This window comes from Heterodontus francisci, chromosome 11 (genome assembly GCF_036365525.1).
Source record: "Heterodontus francisci isolate sHetFra1 chromosome 11, sHetFra1.hap1, whole genome shotgun sequence".
Taxonomy (NCBI): domain Eukaryota; kingdom Metazoa; phylum Chordata; class Chondrichthyes; order Heterodontiformes; family Heterodontidae; genus Heterodontus; species Heterodontus francisci.
The window spans coordinates 43771410-43785185 of record NC_090381.1 but is presented as its reverse complement, the minus strand read 5'-3'; the positions used below and the strand labels follow the sequence as shown (position 1 = coordinate 43785185).

General features: G+C 40.6%; 1 protein-coding gene across 4 annotated transcripts in view; it reads left to right on the top strand.

The window, feature by feature from the left end:
- The window catches only part of gigyf2 (GRB10 interacting GYF protein 2), a 146133-nt gene that overhangs the window by 110209 nt on the left and 22148 nt on the right, over positions 1-13776 (top strand). For all 4 annotated transcript variants that reach the window (XR_010975956.1, XM_068042064.1, XM_068042063.1 and 1 more), the window contains 5 exons: positions 1084-1184; positions 4034-4192; positions 6254-6406; positions 8519-8785; positions 12871-12993. Coding sequence is in view for 3 of the 4 variants with exons in the window: in XM_068042064.1 (XP_067898165.1) it covers positions 1084-1184; positions 4034-4192; positions 6254-6406; positions 8519-8785; positions 12871-12993 (803 nt within the window). In the remaining variant the exon portion in view is untranslated. The remainder of the gene's footprint in view (positions 1-1083; positions 1185-4033; positions 4193-6253; positions 6407-8518; positions 8786-12870; positions 12994-13776) is intronic.

Below are 13776 nucleotides of genomic sequence, written 5' to 3'. Positions count from 1 at the left end.
CAGCCTCTTTAAAGGAGTAGCTTTATATTTCTGAAAGTGAAATAGTGTAGTTTCTGAAGCTTTATATAACATATGTAGATGACCATATCCGGTACCACCTATATCTAGAGCATCGTTAACATTTCCATGGCACTGCATATTACCCCAGAATCTGTCAAACCTAGGATGTACTCTGACTAACATCTTCCACACAGCATGATCAGAATGAAAAAGGCACTTGCATGGAAGGCAATGTATTTTTTTTTTAAATGTGCATTTTATACAAACATACGAATTAGGAGCAGGAGTAGGCCACTCAACCCCTCGAGTCTGCTCTGCCAGTCAGTAAGTTCATGGCTAAACTGATTACTCCACATTTTCACCTACCCCCGATAACCTTAGATCTCCTTGTTTATCAAGAATTTATCCATCAAGAATATAAAAATATTCAAGGACTCTGCTTCCACTGCCTTTTGAGGAAGAGAATTTCAAAGACTCATGACCCTCAGAGAAAACATTTCTCCTCATCTCTGTCTTAAATGGGTGACCCCTTATTTTTAAACAGGAGGGGAAACGTCCTTTCCACATCCACCCTGTCAAGAGCCCTCAGGATCTTATGTTTCAATCACTTTCCCCACCTGTTGTTCGTTCATAGAATTCCCCTCTCACGGAAACAGAGGGCTTGATTTGATGGAGGGGTGGGGGGGGGGGGGAGGAGGGGGGAGGTGCTCCCAGTGCCGGGCCAAAAAGACAGGGGAATTTAAGGGCCTCAATTGGCCTCTGGGTGGGATGACAGTAGTTGGCCTATCCCACCCCTGGTAAAATCGTATGTCACTGGGCTCTCTCTGCCCACCCCATGTCACGTATCTTTGGGCTCCCGCCCTCCTCCGACCCTGCCTTGGGGCCCATAACATCCAGTCCAGAGAGTAAATTGTGGAAACTGCTAATGGCCACGAGTGCTGCTGCTTGATTTAACCAGCAGGCTTCTGTGGGATTGGTTATTTTGACTTTCCCTATCTATATACTGTTCTGATGAAAGAAATGTTTAGAATTTGATTTATTGAACTGAATTTGCATCATTTATATCTGCTCATTTTCTCTCAGGTTGGGATGGTGGTAGTGTGTGGGACTTGCCAGTTGATTCTCCAGTTCAGGGTGCCTCTGTTGATCAAATCCAGCAGGTGGAGAGAGGAAAAGCTGCTAAGGTAAAAAAAAAACTGAAAAATTACACAGAACCTGCTTTGAAATATTGCTTAGTAAAAAGCTGGCAGTCTGAAATTCATTTTTTCTAACTGTAAAATCCACTGCCGAAGTATTGGGGTCAAGTTATAACTGGGTAGGAACATAAAGCTGGTGGAGCAGCCAGAAGAAACCCGTATTCTATTTTTTCCCTCCTAGGAAAGTAACTTGATTTCTGTATTTTATGATAGAAAATTGCAATATTAGTGGAGCACCAAGGTCTTTGAGACATGCTGCTCATTTTTAAGAATTCATTCTAAACCGTTCGCTTGCCCTTACTGTGCTGTTCAGTGGAAATTTACGTGCAGTTGAATTACATACAATATTTGCTGGATAATGTTTAAACAGAGCACATAGGCCCAACTTGAGCAATGATGCTTGCCTCTGACCTCAAAGAAAGCTGTTCACAAAGATCTTGTGATCTTGATGACATAGATTTCCATGTGTTTTGCACGTTTGATTTCCATGAGAATAGTTCCATGTGATTGGCTGCTTACTCTGCTTGATGACATGGAGTTCACCTTTTCCAATGTTAATTTGAATGTGGCACCAAGTCAAAGGGGTCACCATGCATCCAGCAACAGTGATGTAAAATGCACCGATTATCCTTCACCTTTTATAAATTTTACAGAGAGCGAAATAAAGATTGGGATGTACACATGAGAAGCTGAATTTTTTTTTAAAGTTTGATAAATGAAAGAGTTTTTATCATAATGGAAATGTTTGACACTGCACATATAAATTTAGTTAGTTTTCCAGGGTCAGAGAGGTACTTCAGAAGTAGTTATGGCTTAGTACACCATTAAAAACCCAGTTATGTTTACAGATACAGCACTGAAACAGGCCCTTCGGCCCACTGAGTCTGTGCCGACCATCAACCACCCATTTATACTAATCCTACACTAATCCCATATTCCTTACCACATCCCCACCTGTCCCTATATTTCCCTACCACCTACCTATACTTGGGGCAATTTATAATGGCCAATTAACCTATCAACCTGCAAGTCTTTGGCATGTGGGAGGAAACCGGAGCACCCGGAGGAAACCCACGCAGACACAGGGAGAACTTGCAAACTCCACATGAGTTATATCTCATTAATGAGCTTAACTTTTTGGGGAGTTGTAACTGCAATGTTACTGCATAAAAGGGGAAGTTCTCATCAGTTCACTAATTTATAAAGATTTACTGTTTGCAGAAACTTCAACAGCACCCCCTGTGAAGGAGCAGGGAATCACTGGCAGCAGTTTCTGGCATTCTGCATTTAACTACACACGTGTGGATACCAGAAGTTGCTGACAGTTTTGTTGTCATAACTACAAAACCAGGGCTCGACAGGTATTTTAGTACAGTACTGAAGGAATGCTATGCTGTCAGGTGCTTTCTTTCAAATGAGACTTTACCTGGCCTCTAGGATTTACATAAAGACCAACATGTAGCCCTTAAGTAACACCACAAAGTGGTATTAGCCTGGAATTTGTAGACTAATTGGAGATTGATTTGCCATGATTAGTCAGTGACTCTATTGACATTATATCATGTGACTACGAGCATGGAGCTTGGTCTTTTTTTAATCATCTCTCAGTTCATATGTTCTAATCTCCTGGAGCATTCTGGCGTAGCTACAGCCTAAGGGTGGTATAATGTCATTTTGTTGCAAGGAAATTTCAGTTTTACATCAAAACAAAGTTATGTAGGAATTTACTTGACCATTTGTGCCAATTCTGAGATGTGCCTGACGGAACTTCTGCTTATTTACATAGTTTCACTCCCATGCAAAAGACCAATTTGTCAATTTTCTGCATTTATACCAGTGATGTGCCGGCATCAATTTTCGTCCTGAAATTTAGGTGCAACATGACCCAAAGCCACTTGATATCGGCGTAACTGAAACCTTTGGAGAATGATGGTGATTTTCTTCACTATCTTCAATTTTCTTTCCCCTGTTTTTCTTACCAAGACCTGCATGACACTAACCAAATTCTCAGTGCACTCAACATAATCAGAAAGACTAAACAGCTGGAATAGCTTTTCAAATGGCCATATTAAATAGTATTTATAGCACAGAAGCAGGCCAATTGACCCATTGTTGAGGCATCATGGCAGACATCAGCAGTGCACCTGGTGTTATCCTTATTGTGGCGCTGCATTTGCATTTTTGTTTTCAGCCAGTTTTTGCATTTTGGTGTGGACAAATGAACTCTTGTCAGAAATTTGGGTGTAAGTTCCTGTCAGCAAGTAGAAATAAACATAGGTTTCAATGTAATTTTAACAAATTGAAAAATCAAGGAAATTCTGGGCCTTTATCTTTTCATTTTATTTATTGCTGTTCGTGGCACCTTGCTGTGTATAAGTTGACTGCCACATTCACAAACGTCATAACAATGGCTACACTTCAAAAAATGCTTTTATGATAATTAAGGAAAATAATTTTTTGTGAAATGTTTTGGGTTATCCAGAGAATGTGGAAGACACTTGCATAAATGCAAGTTCTATTTTATCTGCTTTCAGCAATTGTCTTATGCTATATTCTCATTCAGTTTGATGAAAAGTATATTTTTTCATTTACTTGCATTACTTTTCATGCGTGTATCAAGGAACAGGTCATCAAAAATGCACTCAAAGCTGCTTCATATACTGTTACTAAAACTATTTATATTCATAAGGTTAGGGGACTTGTGCTTTTGGTACTCTACTTCTGTTTCTTAGTTTACATGTAGTCTTTCCCTCAATTTAAAAAAAAAGTAAACATTAGTTTCTGTCCATGTTCCACTGGTAACTTTTCAGTTATTGCCTTGATGTTTTTGTACTTAGCTTGAACAAGAAAAGAGAGATGCAGAAATTAGGGCTAAAAGGGAAGAGGAGGAAAGAAAACGACAAGAAGAAATCCGTCGCCATCAGGAAGAGCTACTGCGAAGACAGGAGGAGGAGAGGAAACGAAAGGAGGAAGAAGAGCTTGTAAGGAGGAAACAGGTAAATGTGGGAGCAGAATTTAGAAATAAAAACACACCTTGCAGCACTTCAGTCACGGTGATTTGATCCATCTCATCAGAAGCATCAGTATGATTTTTGTCAAATATCACAGCAGAACTGCCACAACATTTATGGAGCTGATTTAAAATGATTTTATCAGTTATTCAAGCACGGCTGGTTACAAGGAATTCTAGTATGTGTGTTTTCATATGACATGGAGAATTAAATTACATAATATTTGATCAGCCATGATCATAATGAATGGCGGAGCAGGCTCGAAGGGCCAAATGGCCTCCTCCCGCTCCTATTTTCTATGTTTCTATGTAATATTTGTATTTTACAGAACTAGGGTAGAAAACTGTCAGCGAGACAGATCATGAAACAGCTGTGCCGATTAACTTCTGTTTATCCAAAATATATATAAATATCTAAGAACCACAGATACACTTAACAGGGTGATTGCACCAATCAGAGCACAAGTAACTCTACCTTTTATTTCATTTAGTTTGATTTACCTGTGACTTTGAGTTGATGTAATGAAGACCTAAGATTTAGTGTTAAAATGCTGTCTGAAACACTTGGGCCTGATAGTGTGTGGGGGTGGGGGGAGGCGTCAGCAATTGGGAAACCCTACTGCGCAGAGGTCCTGCTTGAATTTAATGGCAAAACCTCATTTATAATTTCCTTACTCCATTTCCTGTCTGGCACCAAGCCAATTGAGATGGCAGTGGGGGAGACGGGAGGAGATAGGTTGAGGGGGAGGGATGGTGGCGGGAGAGAGTTACAGATTGTGGGGACGGGAAGGATAGCTCACGGCAAAATATTTGTGTTGGGGTGGGAGGCAAGCACTCCTGCTCCTCTTGGCCCACAGTCAATGCTGGAAAAGCATTTACCTGCTGGAGCTGGCATCCCCCACTTTCCTTCTGTTGCCAGCTTACCTGAGCCCTGGGCAGCCTTTAAATTTAAAAGGCTACCAAAATCTGAGAAGCAGAGCCTCATTAACATATTAAAAGTACTGACCTACCGCTCCAGGGTGGTATACTGCAATGCCCCCTTTGTGGTTAAACTGGAACGTAGGCACATCCGTGGTGGGTTTGAGTCAGTTTTCACTTTTTACATTTAGCACCCCCCACCCCAACCCTTTCTTCCTGCCTGTCTGGGGTGGGGTTTGGGATGGTACCCTAATACACTGTGTAGCAATTTAATTGCAAAGTTCACCATCACTACTGAAGTTGGAGCAAACATATTAATGGCAATAATACCTGGCAAGAATTCTACAGGTCTTTTATGCATTCCTTATTGCTAGTGCCAATTTTGCGAGTTGCTTGCCTCTATTAAATTTACCTTTGGTTGCTTTGTATCAATAAAGAGTTAAACATAAATAGAAAATACCAGGAACACTCAGCAAGTCATTTAGCGCCTGTGGAGAGAACTGATAAGTTAATAGTGCTGTGAGGGACATTCTGCCCTTTGGTGTCAACCCACTTCTTCCCTCAGACTCTTGGGCCGCTGAAGCACTCAGCTTTGCCAGTTTTCATATTTCAGTTTCTATCTAACACCTTCTCCCTCTCCTCTACCACAGCTTTTCACATTGTTTATCTAAAATTTAAAATCTGGTAAATAATTCTTGCCATCCAGCCCCTCTAGTTCAAGTATATTTCACACATTTTAAGAAATTGCAGTTGGTTAGCATAGGATGTGGACAGTTCTGCCTAGTTGAAGGAGTTACTTTTGAGAGAGGAGATATGAGTAACAGCATTTGAAGAGTCCTCAAGGTATCTCTTATAAGTTGAAAAATGTATGTAGTTACTTAGTGTTCAGTTTGAGTGCTAATGTCTTTGATGTTCTCCAGGGTTACATTTTATGAAGCATGCAGGGATGGCATGACTGCTTATACATGAACTTTGATTTCAAATTTTTCTTTAGTCAGTGATTACAAAGAATAGGGTTACTTCCCTTAAGTTATATTTTACTACAGTTAATGTTATAATGCACAATATTTGGTGAATTTCAAATGATATGATCTTTATCAGAGGAATTCTATTTATTTGCTTGCCTTAGGAAGAAGCACTACAACGTCAAAGAGAGCATGAAGCAGCACTCCGCCGGCAAAGGGAAGAGGAGGAACGACAACAGCAAGAAGAAGCTCTTCGGCATGAAGAAAGGCAGAAAGAAGAGGAGAGACGCCAAAGGGAAGAGTTCCTTAGAAAACAGGTACTTGCACAAGAACAAGATGGGGGAAAAAAACCTTAACCGAGAGATTTGGCTTTTTCCAAAAGCTGTCCACGTGATAAATATTTTTGAAAGAATTTAGTGGAATAATTTTTTTTGTATCTTATTTTTCAAGGGAAGACTGTTTCACTTTTGTTTCAGTTCACTGGATCATCTGAAGTGTTGAAATATTTACTGGCGAGTTGGAAGTGCATGTATTTTTAGAAGACAGAGGGTGGTGGTTGATGGCAAATGTTCATCCTGGAGTTTAGTTACTAGTGGTGTACCGCAAAGATCTGTTTTGGGGCCACTGCTGTTTGTCATTTTTATAAATGACCTGGAAGAGGGTGTAGAAGGGTGGGTTAGTAAATTTGCAGATGACACTAAGGTAGGTGGAGTTGTGGATAGTGCCGAAGGATGTTGTAGGGTACAGAGAGACATAGATAGGCTGCAGAGCTGGGCTGAGAGATGGCAAATGGAGTTTAATGCGGAAAAGTGTGAGGTGATTCACTTTGGAAGGAGTAACAGGAATGCAGAGTACTGGGCTAATGGGAAGTTTCTTGGTAGTGTAGATGAACAGAGAGATCTTGGTGTCCAGGTGCATAAATCCCTGAAGGTTGCTAACCAGGTTAATAGGGCTGTTAAGAAGGCATATGGTGTGTTAGCTTTTATTAGTAGGGGGGTCGAGTTTCGGAGCCACGAGGTCATGCTGCAGCTGTACAAAACTCTAGTGAGACCGCACCTGGAGTATTGCGTGCAGTTCTGGTCACCGCATTATAGGAAGGATGTGGAAGCTATGGAAAGGGTGCAGAGGAGATTTACTAGGATGTTGCCTGGTATGGAGGGAAGGTCTTACGAGGAAAGGCTGAGGGACTTGAGGTTGTTTTCGTTGAAGAGAAGGAGGAGGAGAGGTGACTTAATAGAGACATATAAGTTAATCAGAGGGTTAGATAGGGTGGATAGTGAGCGTCTTTTTCCTCGGATGGTGATGGCAAACACGAGGGGACATAGCTTCAAGTTGAGGGGTGATAGATATAGGACAGATGTGAGAGGTAGTTTCTTTACTCAGAGAGTAGTAAGGGTGTGGAACGCCCTGCCTGCAGCAGTAGTAGATTCGCCAACTTTAAGGGCATTTAAGTGGACATTGGATAGACACATGGATGAAAATGGAATAGTGTAGGTCAGATGGTTTCACAGGTCGGCGCAACATCGAGGGCCGAAGGGCCTGTACTGCGCTGTAATGTTTGTCAGGAGGATTTTAATGTGAGTAATGATGACAAAGCTCAGGTAATTTTGCAGTCAGCAGAGCTCTGAAATTGAGCTACAGATATCTTGTGGGGTCAATTAGCTGTTCTAGGTAGTAATAGACTAAATATTTGCTAACATCATTGAATATTAAATCTTTAATTTTTTTGAATAATTTGCATTCTTACATAATGTTGCATGAAAGGAAAGTCTTGCATTTATACAGAGCCTTTCATGACCTCAGGACATCCCAAAGTAATTTACAGCCAGTGAAATACTTAAGAACTGTAGTCACTGTTGCAAAGTAGGAAAACACAGCAGCTAATTTGCACACAGCAAGATTCCAACTAATAGCAATGAGATACATGACCAGATTTTAATAATGATGCTTGAGGGGTAAATACTGGCCAGGACACTGGGAAAACTACCCTGTTCCTTTTTGAGTTGTGCCTTGGATTTTTATGTCCACCTGAGAGGGCAGGTTTAACATTCTATCAGAAAGATCGTAAATCTGGCAGTGTAGCACTCCCTCAGTACTGCACCTGATTATGTGCTTTAGTGGAGCTTATACTCTCAGCCTTCTGACTCAGATGAGAGTCCAACCTTCGAACCAAGGCTGACGCCGAATTATATGGAATGTTAGTGTTTCTTTTGTTTGTTGGTAAAAACTTCAACATATGTTTTTAGGTTTGTTTTAATAATTACATTGAAACTCTGGTTGGTTTGAATGCGGCAGAATTATTGTTTACTAACGCCAAAACAGTAACTCATTCTTGCCATAGGATTGCTACAGAGTTTTTCCTGCACAAAAATTCTTGTATAACTGTGCATAAAACTTAATTTAGCTTCCGCATTCTGTTTTCCTTAAAGGAAGAAGAGCGCCGACGTAAAGATGCAGAGGCAGCACGGTGGGTGATGGAGGAGGAAGAGACTCGGCGACGAATAGAAGAAAATAACCGGCTACGACTGGAGGAGGAGAATCGACTTCGACTAGAGGAGGAGGAACAGAAACGAAAAGATTTGGAGCGTCAGAAAGAACTGCAGAAGCAAGAGGCTATGAGACAAAGACAACAGCAGCAAGAGGCACTACGACGTTTACAGCAACAACAGCAACAACAACAACTCGCACAAATGAAGGTAAGAATGAGTAGTGGATTGTATGCTTGAGTTTTCTGGGAACAGATCAAATAAAACTTATAGAAATGTGAAACCCAAGATTGGAATTAGTGATTACCAGACTTAGTCAATTTCATTGATGATGTAGGCCTGGCAATAACTAGTTTGGACAGGTGCTACTTGGACAAGCATGGATACTTGTGTGTTGCAGTGATTGAAACGAAGTGCTGTGCACAACAATAACTGTAATCTCAATCATCTCATAGCATTGCAATAAAGGTAGAAAACTCTTCATTAAAGTTATTGCTCTTTGCATATTTGCCATATACACCTGACATTTTTTGCTCCATTTAAATATTTTCATGTATAATTGAATGGAGATTGAGGATTCTGTTGTGAAGATCACAAATAGATATGGTTGAGGAAAATCATTCAACGTATTCTAACTCATCTGCCCTGAAAGAACCTACAGCCCCTACTCCCACAATCATAATGTCTAGCTATTTCTTAAAGAATTTCAGGGTTTTTCTCTCATAATATCCAGGCATCCTTCCCTTGCATTGAATATACTGTGCTTTAAGAACTTTGTGACTTAAGTCCTAAATTTTCCTTTTGCTAGTTTCAACCTGTGCCTCCTTCACATCCAACAATTGCGAGGAGCTAGACTGAGACCATTTGTTTAGCTGTCTTTGTTGTTTTGATCTCCTTCACTTGCTCACCAAGTCAAATGTTCCCCCAGACTCCCCTCATTGCTTTAACCCTGAACATCTGTGTCTGTCTAGTTTCTGACATCTCCAAACATATCTCATCCATGAGACCCACCTCCTGTTCCCTTAAGCCCATTCCCATTAAATTGCTGACTACTCAAATTTCCTTCCCTCTATGCTAGCTGATGTTGTAAGTAGTTCTCTTTCCTCGGGCAATGTCACCGTTCCTTTCAAAGCCATTGTCATTACCCCCTCACAAAAAAAATTACCGTAGACCCCTTCCTGTAAACTATTCCCCCATCTCCAGTCTCCCATTCTTCTCCAAAGTCTTTCAAAATGTGTTACTTCCCATATCTGTGTTCATCTTGCTTGCAGCTTTGTCTCCAATCTTTTTCTTCTGACAACAGGACTGAAATGACACTAACCAAAATCTCATATGGCATCCTCTGTGGCTATGACCACGGTACACTAGTCCTCCTGTGTCCTCTCTGTAGCCTTTGACATGGTTGACCACGCCATCTTCATCAAAACAACAAAGATAGCTGAACAAATGGTCTCGATCTAGCTCCTCGCAATTGTTGGACGTGAGAGTGGAGGGGCACAGGTTGAAACTAGCAAAAGGCAAATTTAGGACTTAAGTCACAAAGTTCTTAAAGCACAATGCATGGGAAGGATGCCTGGATATTATGACATCTTCCGCCATTATCCAGTTGTCTCAGACTAAAACATACTGTGTTTGCAATCTCTATGCCCTGTTCAAACCCAAGTAACTAACTCATCACAAAAACCACCTACTTCTAATGTCACCCGCCTTCCCTCCCATCTCATAGTCTACTGCTGAAACCTTCATTTGTGCCTTTGTCACCTCCAGACTCGAGTATTCCCTCTTCTCCTGGCCAACCGCCTGACCTGTACCTTTGCTAAACTTTAGGTCATCCAAAACTCTGCTGCCAGCATCCTATCCAGCACCAAGTCCTGCACATCTATCACCCGTGTCCTTACTGACCTACTTTGGTCCTGGTCCCCCAGTGTCTCTAATGTAAAGTTCTCAGCCTCATGTTTAAATCTCAGTGGCCTTGCCCTTCCTTGTCTTATACATCCTCCAGCCTTAAACTTCCTCCTTGAACTCTGCACTCCTTTGAGTCTGACCTCCCTCCCTCCCTCCTGTTTGCCCCAGAGTTGGCAGCATTGCCTCCAACTGCCTAGGCCAAACACTGTGCACTTCTCTACCTAAACCCCATCACTTTTCCATCGCTTCTCTCGACATTTTGTTTAACCCCCACAAAGCCATATAAATACAAGTTATTGAGCTTAGCCTGCATTGCTGCTCATGAATCAGCAGCTGTTCACATCTGCTAACATTTCAGAAAATACTACAATAAAAGTAGGAAATGTGGATTGAATTGATATTGAAAATAAGCTGACATTAGTGGCTGTAACATCAGAATTTTGATAGTCCAGTTGGCTTGATTTTAGTTGAAAGCAGCATTACCTTTGCTGTTTTGAGTCTAGTTTGTTCACTAACAATTATCTAGTTTTATCACTTGGATAAGGTAAATGATGTATCAGCTCCCTTTTGTAAGGAAATACTTGGACCATTAACCCAACTGTTGGAGAAATGGGTTTAAGAGCGTAGTAATGCAATTACTTGTGAAACTCTTAACAGCGTTAAATTTAAATGCACTTTTGTACATATACATTTTTTATGTCACATGGGATGGCTGGGGGAGAAACAAAATATTACATAGATTCTTCTGCATTTATCTTGCTACAGTTGTTAAAACCAAAAAGAAAAACATCTAATCTTATCAGACCAACCTATATCTTCCAAATGATTGCTTCATATCCAGTGCTCTTGCCACAGTGTTGATTCATGCAGTAAAGCAGCCACTCTCCCCAGGTTTACTGCACAGATTCCTACAAGTAGCATCTCTTTCCCTTAAATGCAGATTGATGTGTGATTTGTTCTTTTGGATTTCTTTTTTTTTTTACAAGAATGACACTTCTAATGGAAAAAATCTGGATATGTATATGATACCTATAACTCCATGCAATATAAAACCAATATTTTGCGGACTGTTTTTCTGTAATTATGCTATTTACCATTTTTGACAGCACTTAACCTGTGCAGTCCACTCATGAAAGCAATAACTGCATTTTTCATTAACCAAACTCAAGCTATCTTAATATGTCCTAGACAGAATAAGGCAAATTAGATATGCATCTGTGTCTCATTTTAGTTTTTTTTATTAAAACCTTGGTTAATTAAATATGAAAGTTGCTACTTTCTATGTAGCACCAGTGCAACTGTAGTTAACTTAATGGAGTGGCTCTTTTCCCCCTCTTTCTGTTCCACCACCTCCCTCTCCCCCCCCCCCCCCCCACACACACAAAAAAAATGGAAACTAGTGGAGAGCATTTTGGGTTTTATTATAATGGCATAAGGCTGAATGAGTCTGGCAGATGCAGTGTGAGCTTTCAACCAGTACGTTAGCTCCTCAAGTGGTAGTTATTCTTGCCAGTGAGAACAGATCAGCTGAGATGTGCGAGAGAATTCAGCTCATCCCGACTTTCTCCAGTTTCCCCAAATCTCAACATTTCTCAGATAATGAAGCGTGCAAACTTTGTGATTTTTACAGCAGTCTTCTGTACAGTGTAATTTGAAGAATATCAAGTTTACAGAATATTGTGCCTTTGATATCCTGACTGATTAATGTTTCAAATTTGTTTTCCATTTTCTCTTCCAAAACACTCTTTAGTCTCTGCTAAAGGAGAGCAATTTGTTATGTACTTTCTAAGGCTTTAATTTGTTGCCCTCTTAACTTTACAAGCCATAAAATGATATTGAACAATGTGGAGAACATTTCACAATTGCATTTAACAGGGAGCATTTTAATGGTAAAATGATGGGCACAGCTGACTTGAGGAACTTTGGTTACATTTATTGAATACAAATGGGAAATTAGCTCGATTAATTTGGGTGGCGCAGTGGTTAGCACCGCAGCCTCACAGCTCCAGCGACCCGGGTTCGATTCTGGGTACTGCCTGTGTGGAGTTTGCAAGTTCTCCCTGTGACTGCGTGGGTTTTCGCCAGGTGCTCCGGTTTCCTCCCACAGCCAAAGACTTGCAGGTTGATAAGTAAATTGGCCACTATAAATTGCCCCTAGTATAGGTAGGTGGTAGGGGAATTGTGGGGATGTGAGAGGGTAATGGGATTAATGTAGGATTAGTATAAATGGGTGGTTGATGGTCGGCACAGACTCGGTGGGCTGAAGGGCCTGTTTCAGTGCTGTATCTCTAAATAAAAAATAATAATCTGGAACCAAAATCATTGAATCTGCTATTCCATAGCTTTTATTCATGTTTAGTTTAATCTTAATTTAGTTCAAATTTTCTCAGCTTCCTTCCTCTTCAACATGGGGCCAGCAGTCATCTTCAGTTTCACCGCAAACCCAGGGTACACTATCACTAGCTGAAATACAGAAATTGGAGGAGGAACGAGAGCGGCAGCTACGTGAGGAGGTAATGCAGTATATTCATAGGTGAATATTGAAGCTTTGATCTAAATCTTTATAAGATGCTAATAGATTCTATAAGAATCAGCACTTATTTGCCCTTGTTCTATTACTTAACTTCTGTTAAACACAGTGCCGATTAAAAGTTTCTTATGGAGTACAGTTGATGAGACATACATCTGGAATATTAAACACATCTTGCGTACATCTGGAATATTAAACACATCTCTCCCATCCTCAAATATTTTTACTTCTCTGCCTGGCTATTTTTGACATATCCACCGAGCAGTAGAAAGAACTGCAGCTCTTAATGTTATTTCCTTTGATTCCATGATTATCTCTGTGCTTTTATACTGCCTGTTTTGACACCTGATGTGTCAGAATTTCCTTCGACTGAATATTGGGAAGATGGAAGCTACCCTTCTTTGGCCTCTACTGTAAACTCTGCTCCACTGTCACTTCATTTTCCACTCATTCAGCCCCTTTCATTTCACCAACTGACTGCTTTTTCCAGCTGAACTAGGCCATGTGAAACTTTGGCATCCTATTCAGCCCAGTATTGAGCTTCAAATTCAACATCCTATTCATCAAGACCATTTTTTCCACCTCCATAACACTGCCTGCTTCTGCTTCTACTTTATCCCCACTGCAACTAAAGACTTTATCCATGTTTTGTCAACTTTTAATTTCTCCCTTGCCCTCCTTGCTAGCTTTTTATTCTCCACACTTTTTGTAAACTATAACTTGGTTCAACATTCATTTGCCCTTGCACTGCTCACAAATGCATGAA